This window comes from Mytilus galloprovincialis, chromosome 3 (genome assembly GCF_965363235.1).
Source record: "Mytilus galloprovincialis chromosome 3, xbMytGall1.hap1.1, whole genome shotgun sequence".
In the NCBI taxonomy this organism is placed as follows: Eukaryota; Metazoa; Mollusca; class Bivalvia; order Mytilida; family Mytilidae; genus Mytilus; species Mytilus galloprovincialis.
In genome coordinates, this window is record NC_134840.1 from 87,105,271 (window position 1) to 87,126,254 (window position 20,984).

Consider the following 20,984-nt stretch of genomic DNA (forward strand, 5'->3'; position numbering starts at 1 on the left):
TTATTTAACTTAGTATTCTATTCATCTTAGACACAGACATACTGAAGAATTAATCGTCATTCAACATCGCTGCTATCAGAGAGAGTAGAACGAAATTGTTATCTCAAATTCTGGTTCAGTGATTAATTGTTGTATAGTGTCGCTGAAGCTGACTTTCCTTTCTCTAATGAACAATGCGATGGTCAGTTTGTATGGACAGAAAGGCCAATGGTCATTTGTTGTGATGGATTGAATTCTTATGCGGGTTGAAATTAAACCAAGGAAAGCAGAAAGTGTTCATAATGTAATTTTCACTAAAGGCATAGATTAACTGGCAGAACCCCGCGGAAAGACATATGTCCCTGCCACTCAATGTAACTTTGTCCTTTCGTAGCAACTGTATTAATTAACACAGGCTGCTGTATTCAGATGTATTCTGACATTTAATTGTATAAGAATATCGCGTGTGTGAATTCCTTCCCATTGAAAGTGTGGCAGCTTATATCTGTCTACGTCAATGAGACAGTTACCGAATGTGACAAAACAAGTACATTCGGACAAAGTTACAGAAATATCTAGAACTTTGTATTAAAGGATGCAAGAAAAGTATATTGTGCTACATTATATTGTAAAGTAATATTTATATTTATAAAAAGAAATATATGTTGGGTTCAGATAAAAGATGATCTGATTCCACTGAAATACTTACTAACATATATTAGTTTTCGTTGAATTATAATATAATTTTAAAAATATGTATAATTGATGAATGGTTATGAACACTTTTTGGTTTATGTCATGACGGTATACTATTATTTATCTTGGCAAAAGGTCATGCTCTTCAACTATATAAAACTATTTAGTAGCTGCTAGTCTCTTAGATCGGTCCTTTGTTACTTTTTTATGTTTTTGTGAGTTGCTTGTCTGCTTCTGATTTTGAACAGTGTGTATTAATGTTACACTGCTGTCTCTGGCCAGGCTAGAGGTTATGCGCTCTGAAAAATGTTTAACCCCGCCCAATTATTTTATATACCTATCCATTTGAAATCCGGAATCTATAATTTAATGCAAGGTGTCTGTATGAAATATTCAATTTGGCTAAAAATTCTACATTGATACATTGCGATATGATATATTAAAACAAATACTGATAAGGTGTCTGAACTATGACAGGCACATACAAATGAATTTGGGTGTAACTAGAAAATGGATTTTATGTATCTGTCTCTCCTCTTTTAAATTTGAAGGACAGAAAAGGTACATAATTGAACAAACAACAGCAATCAACTTAATAAAAACGGTAGAGTAAATAACAATAAGACAAGTATTATCAAAACAAAAATTAATAATGCCGTATCAATTTGAAAGAATGTTCGAGTTATATAAAGCAATACCTATTATTTTATTTATTCAGATTTCAGTTTTTCAAATATACTGTATATTTAATTTATCATTTAGTCTGTCATTAAATGTAACAAGTGCCTAATGTTGTTCTTTAGTTACATTAAATACTTTTTAAATTTAACCTGTGTATCAAATAACACCATTTATTCTGCACTCGTTCTATCTGAGCAGTCAAAATGCGTTGACTGTATATTTCTATGTCATATACAGTCACTGACCCGATATCACTTTTCCTCATGAATATTTAAATAGAAATTGCCGAAATAATATTGAATTTTTCATACGACCTCTTCAACCTGTTCTTGTTGCAAATGCATACAACGATGCGTGGAACGACTCAACATTGTTTCATTTGCAATTATTGGAAAAATATATTTAATTTGTTAAAATTTTTTGTTTGAAACCTATAAATCATTATGTTTTATGCTTATGGTTGATATTTAAGTCCATACTCAAAACGATTTCGTTCACCATCGAGTGTTGGTTTCAACAGGTAAATGTAAATTTCATTTAAGAATTGAATGCTTCTTTTTGTAAATTTATTGGGGTGTATAAGCGTTGACCGAAGTACATTTTGTATGAAGCGCGGAAGCGCCCATGCTTATAATTACATTATTTAGCTATGATCATGAACAATTGAATTTTATATATTTTTTTTATTTAATTCACCAGTGCACTTTATTGTTGGACCACGTGTTATCATGAATGAAAAGTTGTATTGAGCAATGCAACTGCTTACGGAATAACACGTGATGTGCAGTTAGCCAATCAGAATAAAGTATTATAATGAAACATACATCTAATGTAATTATTGTGTTGTATTTTTCTTCGCGAGCATGATGTGAGGCCTTTTTTAAGGGTATTTCCCCCAATATTTAAATCAAATAAATAACCTTAACGCATTAAACAACAATTGAAAATTTTTTTTTTTAGATTGCAGTATAAAGACAATAATAGTGCATTGACTTGACATATCAACGATATAAGGATTCGACCCGAAACAGGGAAATAGCTCGGCACAGCCTCGCATTTCCCCGTTTCTAAGCCTCATCCTTATATCGTTGATATGTCAAGTCAATGCACATTTATTGTCTATATACAATAGTTTGATATATAGGACTTTTTATAAATTCAAAATTATCGGTGATCAAAATGTTTTGGTGTATATGTTGTGTACAAGTTGTAATGTTGTACAAATTATAATTTGGACAGATTTTTTGTACAAGTTATCAGTGTTTTATGATCTGCTGAACACAAATGAATGATGCAAGTACAGAGTCTTTTGCTTCGCATATTTCTGTCAAATTTTCACAACTTTATGATACAGTCTAATACTGAGCATTGATACAGAAACATTATAAGACCACACAAAGATTTTGTATGGAGATGGATATGGTAAAAGGAAAAAAATATAATTATAATTTAAACCATTCAGGTATCCTCATTTCCAGTTTGAAGACAATAGGCTGAAGTATAATATTTTGAATTTAAAACATTACACTGGTACAGTTTATAAGATACACCTGTATAACCTGTTGCAAGAAGGTAGGTGTCAAAAAACCTATAACTTGTACAAAAACCCTGTACAAATTATAATGTGTACAAACTTACAACATATATGTTCCGGACCGTATGAGTATTTGGACCGTACGCGTACGGTCTGGACCGTATGCGTACTTTTTCAAAATACTCATACGGTTGGACCGTACGCGTACGTTCTGATTAATATCATTAAGAAGTTGCTTAAGTTTATAAGTTACAAATGCATGTAAAGTTCATGTACAGATCAACATAACTTAACTCTCAAATTGATACGGAAAAGTTCAATTGTAATTGGAATAAAAGCTTTATTTGTTAACTAATAAAAAATTCACGCTTATTAAATCTATTAATATCTTGTACTTAGTATGTCGATCAGTAATACATTAATTGAATTATGATCATAGAAATTTACGATATCGGAAGTTAACATGATGTGGGACGACAATTTTAGAATATTAGAAACTTTACAAAAAAATGCAAATGCAAAGGAACATGAATGAACTGCAAACATGTAACTGTAAAAAATATATCATTAATTGTGGTAGTAAGTGTCACCTTGGGCGAGAGTACCAAAATAGTATTCAGATATACAATTAAACAAATATTTAATGTCAACCGTTCAATTGTTCATTTTATCCATCTAAAAGTAATTGTAATGATAACAATTTATAAAACTAAAAATAAAGATTGTGATAAATGGTTATCTAGTACTGGACCATACGCGTATACTCATACGGTCCGGACCGTACGCGTACGGTCCAAATACTCATATGGTCTGGAACATATACATTGAAAATCAGATATGGTCATTTAAAAATAATGCTTGTATACACAACACGAACTTTCAAACGTCTTTTAACGCAGTAGACATTTTTTTCATACATAACAAAATATTATGTTTATGTTATTTTTAAAATAAATCTCCACTCACTAGTGTTTATTCTAATTCGAGTATCTTGCAGTAATAAAGTAGTACAGTAACTGTGTGTCTACGTCTTTTTGTCATATTTGAACATTTTATTCTTTTGACGAGGATTAAACTGGTTATTGTACTCTGTATGCAAAATATTGCCTTATTGCGCCAAACATCTTTTTTTACACGTGACAATGTTAGCATGACTTTTTATTGTGCTACGTGCGAGTATATAAGCAAATAGATCATTAGATTCAATATAGATCAACAGTAGAACGATTATTAACGTATTCAACGTTAAAGTAGATTTATCTTGCTTACACTGTGTCCTCGACGGACGAAAAAATCTTTATCGCTCGAAAATTGCTTCACAATGCAATCAATCATTGAAAATGCCTTGAAATTATCTTTGGGTGACAAATTGTTATATTTTACGGCAAGCAATATGCGAATGATTGTGAATACAAGAGAAGCATTAATGAGGTTTTCTCCCTGATGTTGGAATTCGTTTTACAAGAAAAGTCAATTAAATAATGATACTGTTGTCTGTTACCTCTCCGGAAAAATTACTATTTACTATTGGCCTATTAAACTAATTAAAGTCAAATCATCCTTAGTTGAGGACATACAATAGAACTGTTTTCTGCAGACGAGACGGAAACTTTTGTCGCACATTTCAATGGTTTGTTATTGTGGAATATTGATTTTGTCTTTGTAATTACTAATTCCAAATCTCTATAATGTTTATACGACAAGACATTATTCAAGTGGATGTTTTATTTACTTAACAATGATTGCAAAATGAAATATAAAATTGAATTATAGTGTATTGTGAACGTACATGCAGAAGTAATCGTAAGAAAACAAAGTCTACAAAGAGGACAGTCATTTTTTATGTTTTTTCATATAATGACGATTTATATTAAATAAATGTAAACTGATCAAAGAATGTCGGGATCGACTGCAGAGATGCATCTTATAAAGAAAAGACTTGAACGCGCCAAATATAAGAAAAAATCATTTGTTGCTTGTTGTCCAAAGGTAATTTATTTGTTTGTTATAATGAATTGTTTTAAATGCTTACAAGAAACCATCTTATGATAGAATGACAATTAAAACGACAACACCGATAACGCACGTGAACTTATTCAATCAACGTCATTGGACTGGCGTTTTAAAAGCACCATATCGTTTTCGTTTCGTTAACTTTGTTTCTCTGTATATCTGATGTAACACATTTGTCTTCGAGTAGTAATTGTATAGTAGTCAAATTGAATATGATCAAGTACCAAGGAGCATCAATCTGTTATGGTTATTAGCGAGACAGTCAATAAATAATACAATTCTTCATTGTTTCAGAATAAGCTTGGGTAGCTTTTACACTAATTTTTAAGGGCATGCCAGTGCAGTCGATAGTTATACAATAGCTGTTTAGTGTTTTCAAATATCAGCTGTTCGAGGCTAAGAAACAAGTGTAATGCGAGCTTCAGTGAGTCGATACCCCCTGGTTCAAGCCGAGTACAAATACAGCTGATATTCAAAGACACTAAACAGTTATTATCTTTATCCATCCTGCAATTAATTTTAAATTGTTCTTGCTTTTAAAGACAGAAAAACTCACATGCATATATTTTCGATCTAAAACCCTTTGAGGCCCACGTAGTAATATTAAAATGATCATTCAATCATTCGATGACGGATACGCCGAAAAGAATCTCGTATGGTTGACAATAGTACTTCGTTCAAAGTTAATATATATAACTACCATGATAGTATTCATTATAACATATTAACTAATTTTAACAGCCAAAAAAATATCAAAACATTGTCCGAAGACACACGTGTAGGAGTTGTCCTACGTTTCAGAATTTCGAACTGTTCATGCAATCACTGATTATTGGCATTGTTGCAATTTTGATTTTGTGATTTACACATTCAGTTTTGAACTTGAAGATTGGCGCTTTTTTGGCCTAGAATTGATATGTACAAAACAAATGAATATGATATTATTCTTTCAGATGTCCTAGTATATTTAGGACAAGGTCGTTGTACTTAAGACTTAGAACTTATAAACTGAATACTCGAAAGTAATTGTAAAAGATAACTTAACATAGAGATAAGGTAATGGTAATCTATGGAAGACAGCTTTACAACTAATGGGGAAACAAAAAGAATCTACTTGTATTTTGATTTTTACACCTTTTGCATTTGCATTCATATTTTATGGGCTTTTACATTGAGGACTGTACCTAATATATGCATGCTAGTAATCTCTAATTTTTCGAAAGATTTTTTTCTGGGTGTGCTCTGCTGTGCTTAACTTCTTTGTTCTGTTAGTTCTTATTTTTTAGAACTTTTATGAGTGACAGTAAAATTAGAACAAGATGTTAATAGAGAAGAACCTATTAGTTCCGTTCAGAGGCTAGCATGTACGATTTGACAACGGGCTTCCCGTGTATCATTTCCTAATTTTGAAACAAAATAAGTTGAACAATGGAGGATGAACATAAGTTTAAATGTGCACCTAAATCTCAGGAACTAATGACAAGAATATCAGAACAACATTTCTACGTTAACATTTGGCAATAAATTGGTTGATGTTGAAGTATATATAGCGCATTCAACCATTAGTTCTATACTTCATACTTGATTTATTACAAGATGAACTTGTTTAATGCATTATTTATATTATTTCGTACTATCATTTCTGTGTATGGAGTATCAAGCAATGTTAAATCGGAGCGAATAGATGAAACGATTGATTCAGTGACCCGGTTAATAAAAGAGCAAGCATATTCATAAAACAGTCATATTAATAGCTTATATGATAGATGAAAAAGTTAAAGGGAAGTCAGCAAGAAAACATGAATCAATAGGGACAATTGTCCAGGATTAACATTATTATCCCAAAAAATAATGTAGATGTTTAACCTTGGTGCCAAAAAACATTAAAAGTTTGTGTCTGATGTTTTCGCTTTATGATGCTTCATTTTCGGAAAGCAATACAATACAAAATGCTGTCAAGGTCAAGTTGGACATGTCCATTCTACGGAAGATAGACGATCAAAAACGCAATATTTCAATTGAGTAGACTATGTACATATACTATTTTAGTGTTTTAAAAATCCGGAAAAAATGTTTATATGATGTTCAATCACTTTCATTACATGGTGGTATCGTTCTTATCTCGATTCCGGAACTTTATACATATACCCGTGAATATTCAACAGAAATTGTAAAATCGAAAACTTTTGTGTTTGTAGTTGCTGCTTATCTTACAGCAACATATGCCAAATATATGTTTTCCAAAGGATAAAAGCATTTCTCCAATACATTGGACTATGTACGCCCTGGTAAAAGATTGACAATCCAAATATGGTAAATATCTAAGTGCACAATCAAAAGAATATTTGATCAGGGTACAAATAGAAGATTTTGTCCGAGTTTATCAGGTTTCTAGAAAACTACGAAGTTTGCAATTAAATCAAACAATGCAAAATATAATATCTAATACTAGTTGATAGGTGCATGCATTTATTGAACGGATGTGTCATTTTTTGGTTGAAAAAAAAAGAAAAATGGTCATGTGTTAGGTTAATATGCTCTACTTAATCCAACGAAAATATATACAAGAGTACAAAACGATCTTAGTTGAGGCAGGAAGATAAATGTGGAAACATAAATTAATGTCCATTTACTTTGTCAGTCGCGGTCTATCTTAAATTTTACTTTTTGATATTTTTCAAATCCTAGCATGGTTAAAACATTTCTAGTAACTAATGACTTAACCCACGACTCTCAAAGTTAATGTATATCTGGGACCAAATCTCATCAAAAGTTAATATAAATACCAATTAATTTGTCTGCAATTTAAAAACTAATATTCTACTTTCTTAAAAGTAATCAGCTGTGTTGAGATAAATTCTCGAAGGACTCACTGGCAGACAACCAAATACCACATCTTGATATATTTGTTTTACATCATGTTCATTGTAAGTATAAATGTATGAATGAATTAACATCATTATCCATTGTTGCAGTCTGGTTGGGGCGTAAATTCAAATTTTGAAAGAATAGCATTCGGTCTACACTTTTAAAAACCCAGTTACCACAAGCTGGTTATAATTGAGTTAACGCTTGTATCCACGTGATTGTTCACTGAAACCGAAAATCATCACAACAAGGAATCGTAAACAAACGATGCTAAAATGTGTTGTAAGCCATATTTTTTCAAACATTTAAGACATATAATTAAATTATCATTTAAAATCATTCAAAACTATCTAAATACGTTTATTGCAAAAAGATTAAGCATGTCATTAATTCAGTTTGCTCCGTTATTTTAAGCAAATTTAATAGTACGTTTATTAATGGGAACGGCAAATATTTGCCTCCACTTAGAGCGCTTCGGTCCAAAAGAATTGCCGTATTTGTCCTATTAGAATCAAAATAATTCATCGTTCAGGGTAAAATATTTTGCACAAAGGGGCAACCCGTGGTAAAATCACGAAATATTCAAGCCCCCATGAATTATTTCTTAATTCAAACAAGACTTTCTTCAAACACTTTGAGTTCACACCCGTGGTAAAATATGAATATGGTGCCTGGTCTTTTCCGATCGTACTCCCACAATTGCTTTTTTATGAATGAGCATCCCGACGTCATAGAACGATTCTTTTATGCAGAATTAGTGCGTTTATTTATGGGAACGGCATATATTTGCGTTCACCTAGAGCGCTTCGATCCAAAAGAATTGCCGTATGTGTCCTGTTAAAATCATTGGGGGCTTGAATATATCGTGATTTTTCAACGGGTTGGCCCTTTGTGCCAATATTTTACCTTGAGCAATATCCTTCTATTCATGTCACTGTATTTACTACTTTGATCTGTCCAATGCTATACATGTATATGGGAAAATATAATGCTTTCAAAATATAGAAATTGTCTGAATAGATGATTACACACAAGGATCGTCATGATAATAATGCATTGTATAAAGATTCCCATCTCTATTTTCATGGCACTGGATAATGAAATATCTTTTTTATGTAAGGTGAATGTACTTAATAATGGATAATGCACCAGATTCGCATTTCGGCAATCAGTATTTGATCAAGAATGCCTAAGTCTAAAATATTTGAAAATCCAAATTTTATCAAATAATTATGAACATCTTATAAAACAAACAAAAAAGACGAAAGGTATAGTCAAAGTCGGTCACGAAATCAGAACATTGTATACACTTCAAGGAAATATATTCCTTTACTGAGAATGGTTTCGAAAAACATAATTCTTCTTTAACATAATGCGTTTAAGTATATAATAAAAAGTTTAATCAAATAGAAATAAATGTAATTTTATACAAGCATGTAGCATTTCATGATATTTTAATAAATAAAATTCCCACCATGAAGAAAAAAGTATGTTAATGCGTTATAACGAAGTTTAAAACGTTATCCCTTTTGACATCTGCTGACATTGTATTTCTATGCAAACATAATTTCCGGAAATCTTTATGAACAACTTTTATATTTCAAGTCATTAGGATGAGAAAATATATATATAGGAAGGAACGCTTATAAGAGTTTTACTCGAGGTCAGTGTCCACAATGATCAAAATTAACTTAGGTCTTTAAAAGTAATGATTCAACCATTACAGCTATTCTTATGTCAATAACCGCTTGTACAAAGAACAATTATTGCAAGAATATAAATAACTCCTCCGGTTATGGCATTATTTCCTATCATATTAATTCAAAAGTAGTAGACTATAAAAAAAAGTGATGGTTATAATAGCGATAATGATAAACCATAGTTCCTTGCAACTATTAGTCATCACAAGATCCACCATTTTTCATCTGTCAACCAATTACGTTAATGTTTAGAAGTTGTAATCAAAGAACACTTACGACAAGAAATAAATTTGATAACCAAATAATAACTCAAGAACCCAAAAACTAAGAGTCTTTGCCGAGATTTATTTTTCTGGCTTTTTAGTTGATATTGTCATTTGTTCAGATGTATGTGCTCCAATTTTTGTTTTAATGCAGTACAACAACTGATTACAGATGGCTTTTTGGGTATTTGTATCGTTAAGTTGCTGTCTTATTGACGCATATTCAACATTTCCTGTTGTTCATTCATTTATCCTGATATTGACATCGTTACGAAGCAAAATCATTTGATAAACTGAAAAATATTAAAAAATAATCTTATGAATTTTTAAATGTTCCTTCTTGCAATGACATGAATATGTAAATTTAGTTAATAATTATTCACCAAGGAGTAGAAGAAAGCATCAATTATTATTTCTTTGGCTTTCCATCTTTTAGGTATCTGGTGTACTAGATGGTGTTTGTTTTAAACATGAATGTCTTTGCTTCTTTATTACTGAAGCTTCAGTTACAGTCACCCTAATGACATATAATAGAAAAACTATACACAGTTTAAATACTTTTATTGTAAATAGTAATACATCTAAAAGAATACTTTAAAAACATTTTTAAACACTAGTTTAAAGCATCACACTAAAAGAAAGTATTAACTATAAAAAAAAAAAATACGCGCATTCCACAGGCCTGTGGATTATAAATAATCTGACGATAATATTGATTGGGGTTTGCTTTACTCTGCATGAACGGAAAAAGGCTATATCGCGGCAAACTGACGATACTAAAAACAATTATCCTGATTTTGAGTATTTTCTCGCAATTTGATTAGCTGATATTGTCCTAATAAATTTCAGTACAATTTTATATTACGTCAATTGGAATTATCTCCCTTATACCATTGACCTAATAAAAAAAAATTCAGTTGATTTATAGACCTAATATTTTTCATTTTTCACAGTTTTAGATTAGATATCTAAATATATTTGGTTGGTATTGTACAAATAATTGAATTTGAATATAATAATATGTAATATAACAAAATCAGGATAACTTCTTTACACTGTGCAATTGTCCTAATACCTGGGACTATTAAACTAGTATAATAGTCCTACCTAATACGGAATTTATCGGGTCAATAAAATTCATATCGGGTTTGGCTTCACCTCACCTGATATGAATTTAATTGACCCGATAAATTCCCTTGTTAGCACAATTGCACACATTGTAACTTTTATTATCAGATTGGCGTAACTTACGGACAAATAGTTCTTTTTCTGTTTGTTTTTTTTTTTTTTTAAATAAAATGCTATGTTAAATTTGATTGAAAGGTGGCATTATGGAACAAAATCCAAATTAATCGAATTTTTAAAGCTAGCAGAATAATGCGTTTTATTTTAGATGTTCAAACACATTTTTAGACTCGATGTTTTTATTTGGTACTTTTGTGAATTACAAGTACTACATGCCAAAGTTAACAAATAACAATGGTAACAAGTAATAAAAAAATTATGCATCTTATTTCTAAGAATTCGTTAGATTTGTTATGTATTCCTAGAAAAAAAGTTTTTGTTTAAATTTCAAATGGATATTTGAATTGCATAGATATCAACAAATTAATGTAATCGAACACGTGCAGATACCACACATTGGTGTAGGAATACATTAAATTATTTGGACCTTTTCACTAACTCACAAAAAGTTCATATACACATATATCACAATTGATACTTCAAGCAGTAGATTCTATGAACATAAGTCTAATTTAGTAGATTGGTAAAGAACCTCCTGATTGACCTTGATAATAACTGCCACCACCTGCTCCTCCGAGTGATGACTGTCCAGCGAAATAACTGCCACCACCTACTCCTCCGAGTGACGACTGTCCAGCATAATAAGAACTACCCCCTCCAATACCGCCAGCTGACTGGCCGAGGTAAGAGGAACCACCTCCAATACCCTGTCCGTATTGTCCTTGACCTTGGTAAGAATTTTGCATACCACTGTATTCACCTTCGTATGATCCAATGTTCTGGCTATACTGTCCTCCCCCGATGCCTTGTTGGTATCCACCTTGATATCCGCCAATACCTGATTGGTATCCACCTTGATATCCTCCAATACCTGATTGGTATCCACCTTGATGTCCGCCAATTCCTCCCTGGAATCCACCATAGCTTCCTTTAATTCCACCATTTCCTCCCATACCCCATTCGTTATAACCATAGTCACCATATCCATCATCTGAAATACCTTTTACCTCATAACCTGAAATATAAATGATAGATTTGAACTCATAATTTGGTTACCATCTTTTAGTGATTAAATAGAGGCAAGTGGACATAATCCAGTTAATTACTAGTCCACGCATTTTGATTAGTGCAAAGATTTATTCATGGTATGTAATCCGCGATGGTTTAATCATAGTGAAATTATTGTTTGAATTGTTACAATGATTTTATTTAGCTGCAATGTAAACGTCAACAAATATTGGCCATTTTCTGGATAGCCTATCGGTTTTGGAGATTCACTGATTTAAAGATAATTAAACGAGTCTCATTGTCGACGTGGCAATCATATTAGTTTCATGTTTGATTCCTTCGTGTTTATTTTAAATCATCTTTACAAAACTGTTATAATCCATACCATAATCTTCTCCGTATCCTCCGTATCCTCCATTACCATATCCTTTTCCGTATCCTCCTATACCGTATCCTTTGTGTTGTCCATAACCGCCAGCTGACACCATGGCAACAGTAGCGAGGGCGAGAATAATTAGTTTGGTGTTCATGGTTATACTGACTGAAATGTATAACAAAATAAAAAAGCATGAATATACAGTCAGTTACTAGTATATCTTCCAATCAGGTGCAAGAAAGCATTCAATCCAAAGATTGTGCACCATTCAAACTATAAAGCCGTCTTAGGGAGCTACCATTTGATTTTTATGGGGGAAAAGGGGGGGGGGGGGCTAGGATGAAATTTAAAAAAAATAGATAGGACAGGAGTTTTGTGCAAAAAAAAGGCAGAATGAGACAATTGCAAAAAAAAAGTCAGGATGACAATTTAGGTTAAAAAAGTCAGGATAAACTAAAAAAAAAAAGGCAGGACCGAATAGAGTGAAAAATAAAAATGGTAGCTCCCTTAGAGAACACGGTAATAAAAATATGTAGTACAGTCTTAATTGTTAAAATACTACAATTATGTTGTAAAGATCTGCATTGGGGTATGTTGTGTTTTCAGTAACGAGAAAACTGTGTTTATGACTTTTTTTAGGTTTTGTTAATCTTACATTTCGATGTAGCAATGGCATTACACGTAATAGTGTATTTTTTCAAATAATCCAATGAATAGACAAATAAATTAACAGTCATGTAAAACCAGAGTCTAAAACAGGTCAGTACGTTTTGTTTACAAAAAAAAACCTTATATACAAAGAGAGAAAGAATCGTAATGATTGCTTACATTGGCAACAATGAAATGTGAATATACACCTATGCAGTATAGACAATAACAGACATACTAGACATCCCTGACAAACACCTTTTATATAGTCAGATGGTATTATTAACAGAACTAAATATTTTACTTTGAAATTTTGTATCCGTTGAAAATGTTTTATATCAAATAAATAGTTGACAATGTATTAGAAGATTAAAAAAAGCTTTATGATAAATCATTTTTAAAGGGATACCAATATCGAACACTTTTTTTACTTACGATTACTGGAACAGAATGTGTAATGATTGAATACACGTTAAACCCGTAGTATTTATAGCTGTCAAATTGAACAACGTTACAGGGAAGTATAAGGAAGACATGTGTTGTTGTTACATATGCATAGAGAGTAATACACATGTAGTGTCTGGAATAATTCAATTTGTCTGTCTTTATTCGTTCGGTTTATTACTAGAATTCAGTTAATATCGGATCTGGTATACTTATGAATTGTTTTTGCGAAAAAGAAACATGACAAGGCATTTTAACAGTTATTTTGAACATAATATTAAACTTTCTTGTGTGAGTGTAATTGATAAAAAATATTTAGACACATAAGGAATATTTCAAAAGGATATAAATGTATCAGGAGAATTACTTGTCTCAACAAATGAATTGGATTTGGATATTGGACGACAAAATATATAAGCTTGACACCATCCATCCCTTTGTTTTACCAATTAATGTTGCTATTGTTAATCACAGTTCTTTATCAATCGAAGTTCTAACCAGCACAGATTTTCAGAAATATGGATGACCATAAATGAAAAAAAACCCACTTAAAGTCTTTATAAATTACGAACGTCCGAAACGCTTTTCCGGATAGCATATTCACAGGGGGGAAAAACCTTTAATTTGTAATATTTTTATCTCATTTTTGATATTAGGTCTTATAACTTTTGAATGTTGTACAAACGAATTGTTTGAATTTTATGTTTAATAGTATGCCACGCTTTACGGGTTAGAAAACCTTTACACACATTTGAAGGAATGTTGTATGAAAATATTTCTCACATATATCTCATGACGTAACTAGACATTTCCAAGCCTAGCCTTCCCATCAATAATACTTTAAAGTAAAAAAAATATTCTGAATATGAATGAAGCATATGCCTTTGTTCTATCAGTAAACTATACATCAAAATAAATTGCTGTTTTTGAGTTTCTTCCCAAAGTGATGGAAGTTAAATAAGAAACCACAGCCTTACTAACGAACCATGATATCTTGCTTGCATTTATTGACTTGTTTTTATGAAATATTTTTTTTCAAATGAAAAGTGTATGCATGTATTCAAACAATGCGAATATATAGCAGAATTGGGTACCAGTAGATCTCAATGTCACGCTAAAACATCGCCTCTAACCAGCTCACTCCTAAGGAAAATAAACAGTTCTAAACTGATATGATTCTCAGGTTTGAACATTTTTAATGGTCACAGGTCCTTTGAATGAGACGCCAGATCCGAGCGCCATAGTGTTTGTAGATTAAACTAAAAAGAATAGAAAAGACATTCAAATATAAGAGTGTAAAGGTGTTTACTCTAAGCACTTATGCAGTTAACTAGATTAAAATAGATATTTTTTTCTAAATTTCATTGAAATAAAACTTCAATTTCATTAGGTATTGACCCAGACAAACATGGGGATATCGATAATGATATGAAAGTAAATGTGGTTTTAGGTCTAGATACAGTACAACAGACAGTTTATTTACATTGTCGGCTTTTTTTTTAATTAGAAAAAAGTAATATGCAGCCTTTATAGATCTTGAAAGAGCTGTTGATACAGTTTGTCGTGATGGGCTCTGGTTTAATTTGCTTGCTCAACATATAAATGGGAAAAAACGTATAATGTTATACAAAAGAATTAAACATGGGTACGAAAATATTGAATCATATATTGTTTACGATACTAATGTTTCCAACATATTTGTAACAAAGGTGTCCATCAAGGAGAACACGTGTCCCCTACACTATTTTTCTTATACATTTCCTAAAAACAATCTAAGAGGGCCTGAGAAATCGATTCCAAGCTTCAAATTATCTAAATATAAAAGAATCCATCTGAAGTTCGGTAAATATCTTTCGAAACTGAAATATTCTGCATCTTGCTACTTTTATTGGGAACTTTGGAAATTGGCATCAAGTTAAAGATAGTACTTTGTCGGTGTAAATAAGTATCTGCTAAAGAGACTAAATTATCTTCTATCACATACGCTTTTTATATACTATTTACTGTTAATAAATTATGTGTATACATTATAAGTTGCTGTAAAAACCTATCGGATGAATATGTTTCCCCCCAAATAATTAGATTACCCAAAGGTAGTGTTGTTAACGATTTATGGTTAAAGATTGCCGTACAATTGATATTACAAGACCAATGTAAGTACATCTTAGTAATCTTGATAACATTGGAGAGGAATTTCGTTATCTTCGAGAAAGACCTTTTTTTACGAAAGTATTGAACAATACATGCATAAAATACTATTTGGCTCATGTTAATATATCAAACGGTTTAAAATATTGATTAGCCAGTTGAACAAAAAGTGAGAGCTTTAAAGGTTATGCAAGTTCCGAAAAAGTGTACTTGAAAGACACACAAGAGTCTTCGTGGCTAAAAGGTTTATTGTTTTGAAACAGCTGTATTATATATACATGGTTGTAAATCGATGCCTGTTTCTGTACATAGTCGGCATTCAGCAATGAAAAAAAACTATACTGTATATTCGGCTGTAAAAATATGAAACAATTCAATTTAGAAAACAAACGGCATAATTTATAACAAAATAGAAATACGAAAAACTTATATGACGGACATGACAGAACAGAGTCTTTGTGATTAAATAAGTAATAATATCTTATCTATCAATCCTTACACCTTATATAATAGGCCTAGTGTGTTTATCCTGTGTCCTTGAGTCGCTCAAAGAACGAAGATCTTATTTGTCATCAACTACTAACTGTCTTATTAAACATGTTATGAATGTGTATGAGAGTCACCATCCTTCTCTTCACTGATTATATTTTTGTGACACTTAGACTCTGTCAAAATGTATAAACATAGCTTAGTCGTGATTTGCTCAACATTTTTTATTTTTCTGAGCACAGTCAATGAGTTTAATATACAAAATAATATACTAGATTCCAACAAATATGAAGGTATCACTATCAGCCTTCAATGTGACACAACAATTGAGGTATCTACCCAGATTTATTACTGGCACTTGCATGTGTCCAATTTTTAAAATAAATGTGTTTTTGGCAAATCAGATCGCCACATTCATCTTTTGATTAGAATTCTTTAAGCAACCAGGTTGAAACCAACCCAGGCCCATCAAACTTGAACGACTCCAGTTATCCATGCTCTATTTGCTCGCATGAGTGTACCTGGGACAGTGATGCTATTGTTTGTGATAACTGCGATAAATGGTGTCATATTGGATGTGTAAATATAAGTCCATCTATGTATGAAAAGTTTGGAAACTAAATTCATCAGCACTTTGGATATGCCCGATATGTGATACTACTAATCACTCTAGAACCATTTTTCAATCATACCTCTCATCAGGTAATTCTATTTTGAACTCTAACTCATGTTCAGTACTTTCAGATAGTTCAGTTTTTTCCTTAAGCTTCAATATAAATGATAATCATGAAAATTTTGGAGACCCAGTTGCTACAACATCACCAAAACCATCAGTGACGAAGCAATTAAAAAATAAGAATATTAATAGACAAAACTCATTAAGAGTTCTTCAGATTAATTTCAGAAGTTGTAAAAATAAAGTTCTTCAAATTGAAAATTTATTAACGTTATCTAAACCAGATATTATTATTGGTAAATAATTTAATTTTGGATGTAACGCGTCTTCTGATTGGCTGACGTTATTTTGTTGTCAGCCCATAGACATAATTTAGTCCTGTGACCGTGACGTCATCAACGTTTTTCATGGTTTTCTACGGTTTAAAATGGAATTTAGAATTAAATTATAAGAAATGACTGTAATATTTTTTTCTGTCTATTCGAAATAACATAAAAAATGTGGTGCACACTGTAAATAACCCGCTACGCGCGTTATTCAGTGTGCACCACATTTTTTATGTTATTTCTTCATAGACAGAAAAAATATTACAGTCATTCCTTAATGAAACTTGGCTAAACAAAGATGTATTATCTTCTGAAATTTTTCCAAACACACTATTTGAAGATGTATTCCGGCACGACCGGGTCGGAAAAGAAGGTGGAGGTGTATTAATCGCCATTATAAAAAGGTATTATTTGCCAAGAAGTATATAAAAGAAAAAATGTAGAACTTATTGCTGCCCAAATTAATATAACTGATACTAAATCCTTAGTTATTATTTCTGCATATAGACCACCAAATAAAAAAGATATAGACTATCTGAAATAAATGATCATTGAAATTAATGAACTTAAATTAAAATTAAAAAATTCCACCTTCTGGCTTGGTGGTGACTTTAACCTTCCAGACATAAAATGGCCGGAGCAAAATATATCTGGCTCATTGTATACTAAAGAGCTGAACGAAGCATTTATAGATATGCTGAACAACTTAGGCATTGAACAAATGGTTGATTTTCCAACTAGGAAAGATAATATCCTTGACCTTTTCTGCACAAACCAACCTGCATTGATAACAAAAATAAAATCTATACCAGGTATATCTGACCATGAAATTGTATTAGTGGATGCAATCTGCAAGCCCCAAATATCTGAACAATCACAACATAAAATTTATTTATGGAAAAAGGTTGATATTAAAAAAATCAAAAATCTCATTTTATATCTGAACTTATATCTCAGGCTAATGAAAATTTAAATATTGCCCAATTATGGAATAAATTCAAAGAAGGTAGTAATAGAATAAAGATGATAATGTACCAAGCAAAATAACTAAATCTAAATACACCAACCCTTGGGCAAATAGGGATATAGACCATTTATGTAAAAAAACAACGTAAAGCTTACAAAGCTAAAAAAACTGGTAATCAAGAACATAAAGATAAATATAATAAGTTAAAAGCTACTGCTCAAAGAGAAATAAGAAGAGCCCAAAGCACGTACATGCAAGAAATAATTAGCCCCCAGTTAGAAGAAAAACCTAAATCTTTCTGGCAATTTATAAAAAAAAAAAAAAAAAAAAAAAAAAAAAAAAAAAAAAAACAGAAACATCTGGAGTTTCACCTTTTAAGAGGAAAGGATGGTTTATTATATGGTGAGCCGAATACACAAACTAACATCCTAAATGAACAATTTAAAAAGGCTTTTACTACCGAAGAAACAGCCTCTATGCCAAATAAAGGGACAAGTCCCCACCCCACTATGCCAGACATATTTATTAGTAATAATAGTTTATTAAAGTTACTTAAAAACTTAAAGCCACTGGCCCTGATAATCAGCCAGCATATTTTTTACATAATTTTGCAGAAGAATTGTCTCCATTTTTGACATTCTTTTTCCAAAAATCTATTGATACTGGTAAAATCCCAACTGATTGGAAGCAGGCTAATGTTGTACCAATATTTAGAAAAGGTGACAAGCATAACGCTATTAATTATAGACCAGTTTCATTAACTGCAATATGTTGCAAAATTCTAGAACACATTTTAACAAGCAACATAAGGAAACATCTTACAATTAATAACATATTAAATGATAGTCAACATGGGTTTAGAAGTGAAAGGTCTTGTGAGACATCATCAGTATACAAGATCTTGCAAAATCATTGGGATATGGTAATCAAATAGATGTTGTACTTTTAGATTTTTCCAAAGCTTTCGATAAAGTCCCCCATCAAAGATTAGCCCAGAAATTAGACTATTATGGTATTAGGAATCAAAATTTAAATTGGATAAATGACTTTTTAGCTGACAGGCAAGAACAGGTACTATTAAATGGTGTCAAATCTTCAAAATTAGCTGTTGACTCTGGTGTCCCTCAGGGAACAGTTTTAGGCCCAACATTATTTTTACTCTTTATTCATGACCTACTCGAACATGTAACTTGCAATCCAAGACTTTTTGCAAATGACTGTTTATTGTATAGAAATGTAAATAACAGTTCTTATGCACAATTGCTTCAAAAAGATTTATCTAGTTTAGTACAATGGGAAGAGGACTGGCAAATGAATTTTAATCCTGAGAAGTGTTATGTAATTCATATTTGTAAAAAAAGTAAACCTTCCGCTTTTGATTATATATTGCACAATCATGTTTTAGAAGCAGTAAAAAACAGTAAAATTTAGGTGTAACTATAAGCCATGATCTTGATTGGGGAACACACATCAACAATATTACCTGTAAGGCAAATAAAACCTTAGGTTTTCTTCGTTGGAACTTGAAAAACTGCACAAGTAAGGTTAAAAAACCTTACGTGTACATCGCTTGTCCGTCCAGTTGTCGAATACTCTTCCCGTCTGGGATCCGTACAAAAAGAAACACATCACTCAGGTTGAGCAGGTACAGCGTAAGGCAGCCAGGTTTGTCTTCAATGATTATAAAGACAGATCACCTGGAGCAGTTTCAAATTTAATTTAATCATTGGAATGGGAAAATTTAGAAATAAGAAGTAGAAAAGCTAGATTAACTATGCTATATAAAATAAATTGGGGGTTAGTTGAAGTTCCTAAGGACAATTTAACAATATCTGATAGACGTACTAGGGGGAAACATAAATTTAGGCAAATATCAACAAATAAAGATTTCTATAAATTTTTATTTTATCCTCGCACTAGTTCGGACTGGAACTCACTGCCTAAAGCAATAGGTATGTCTGCCAGCCTGGAATCCTTCAAAAGTGGCATATCCACTCTAACATTTGAAGGATCCGCAACAACTTATTAAACTACAAAGCCACTGTACATAATGTATAATATATGTTATTGTTAACGATTTTCTTTGTCATATTATTTTTAAATTAAGTCCATATGTACATAGCACACAAATTCCGGGAAGTTTTACACTCCTACCTAGGAGTCTACTCCCGTATTCGGAAGAAGAAGAAGAATCAACGACGACTACTGAACTGCAGGCTTCTGTGCGAGAGCATTTCGTTATTGTATAATTTTGCTAGTTTTAAAGACATGAAATAATCGTTATATGTATATATTTTAAGTATGTTTTGTAAATTTGTGTCTGTCTTGCAAGTATGGCTTGTCGGTACTGATGTTTTCAAAGTGTATTTTTATTTAGTTATATACATCATGTCAAAATGCCAGGTTCTGATTGGTCAATACGATGGAGACAATTCATTCGATCCCGTTGCAAATACTTTAATATAAAAGAGGGACGAAAGATACCTGTTATATATCAGTATGTATTGTCCGGGCATATTACAGACTAGGGGAATAGCTCTGGTAGCATGGATGGAGGCGATCACATACGGACACATAAAAACACATCTTCTCCATTTTCTACATTTTAATCAGACAAAGATGACGTCACAAACATAAATACAAAATACTGACAAAAGGGGAACAACTCTCTCTTACATACAGAAACATAATCTGACCATACATACTGATATATAACATCCCGCCCCCAAAACAAAAATTTACTAAAGGGACAGTCAAACTCATAAATCTAAAACAAACTGACAACGCCATGGCTAAAAATGAAAAAGACAAACAAACAACAGCACACGGAGACCCTAAAATAGACTGCGACGATTTTTTGGTCCGCTTTTATAAATACAAATGATTGTTTATGTACAAGACTTCAAAGTTTATTACATTGATT

The 20,984-nt window shown here is 31.7% G+C and overlaps 2 protein-coding genes across 2 annotated transcripts in view; both read right to left on the bottom strand.

The window, feature by feature from the left end:
* The window catches only part of LOC143069269 (uncharacterized), a 425,535-nt gene that overhangs the window by 395,602 nt on the left and 8,949 nt on the right, over positions 1-20,984 (bottom strand). The window lies entirely within an intron of this gene.
* On the bottom strand, positions 10,279-13,518 carry LOC143069263 (uncharacterized). The gene is made up of 3 exons (XM_076243805.1): positions 13,447-13,518; positions 12,373-12,528; positions 10,279-11,994 (listed from the first exon to the last, which is right to left on the bottom strand). Exons 2-3 carry the CDS (start codon positions 12,515-12,517, stop codon positions 11,492-11,494), a joined length of 648 nt encoding a protein of 215 aa, XP_076099920.1. The 5' UTR covers positions 12,518-12,528; positions 13,447-13,518; the 3' UTR covers positions 10,279-11,491.

Bases quoted from the DNA above. Each gene is read 5' to 3' on its own strand.
- LOC143069263 (XM_076243805.1), bottom strand. From the start codon at position 12,517: ATGAACACCAAACTAATTATTCTCGCCCTCGCTACTGTTGCCATGGTG. The intron at 11,995-12,372 runs GTATGGATTATA...TTTATATTTCAG, and splicing joins AGGATACGGAGAAGATTATG to GTTATGAGGTAAAAGGTATT.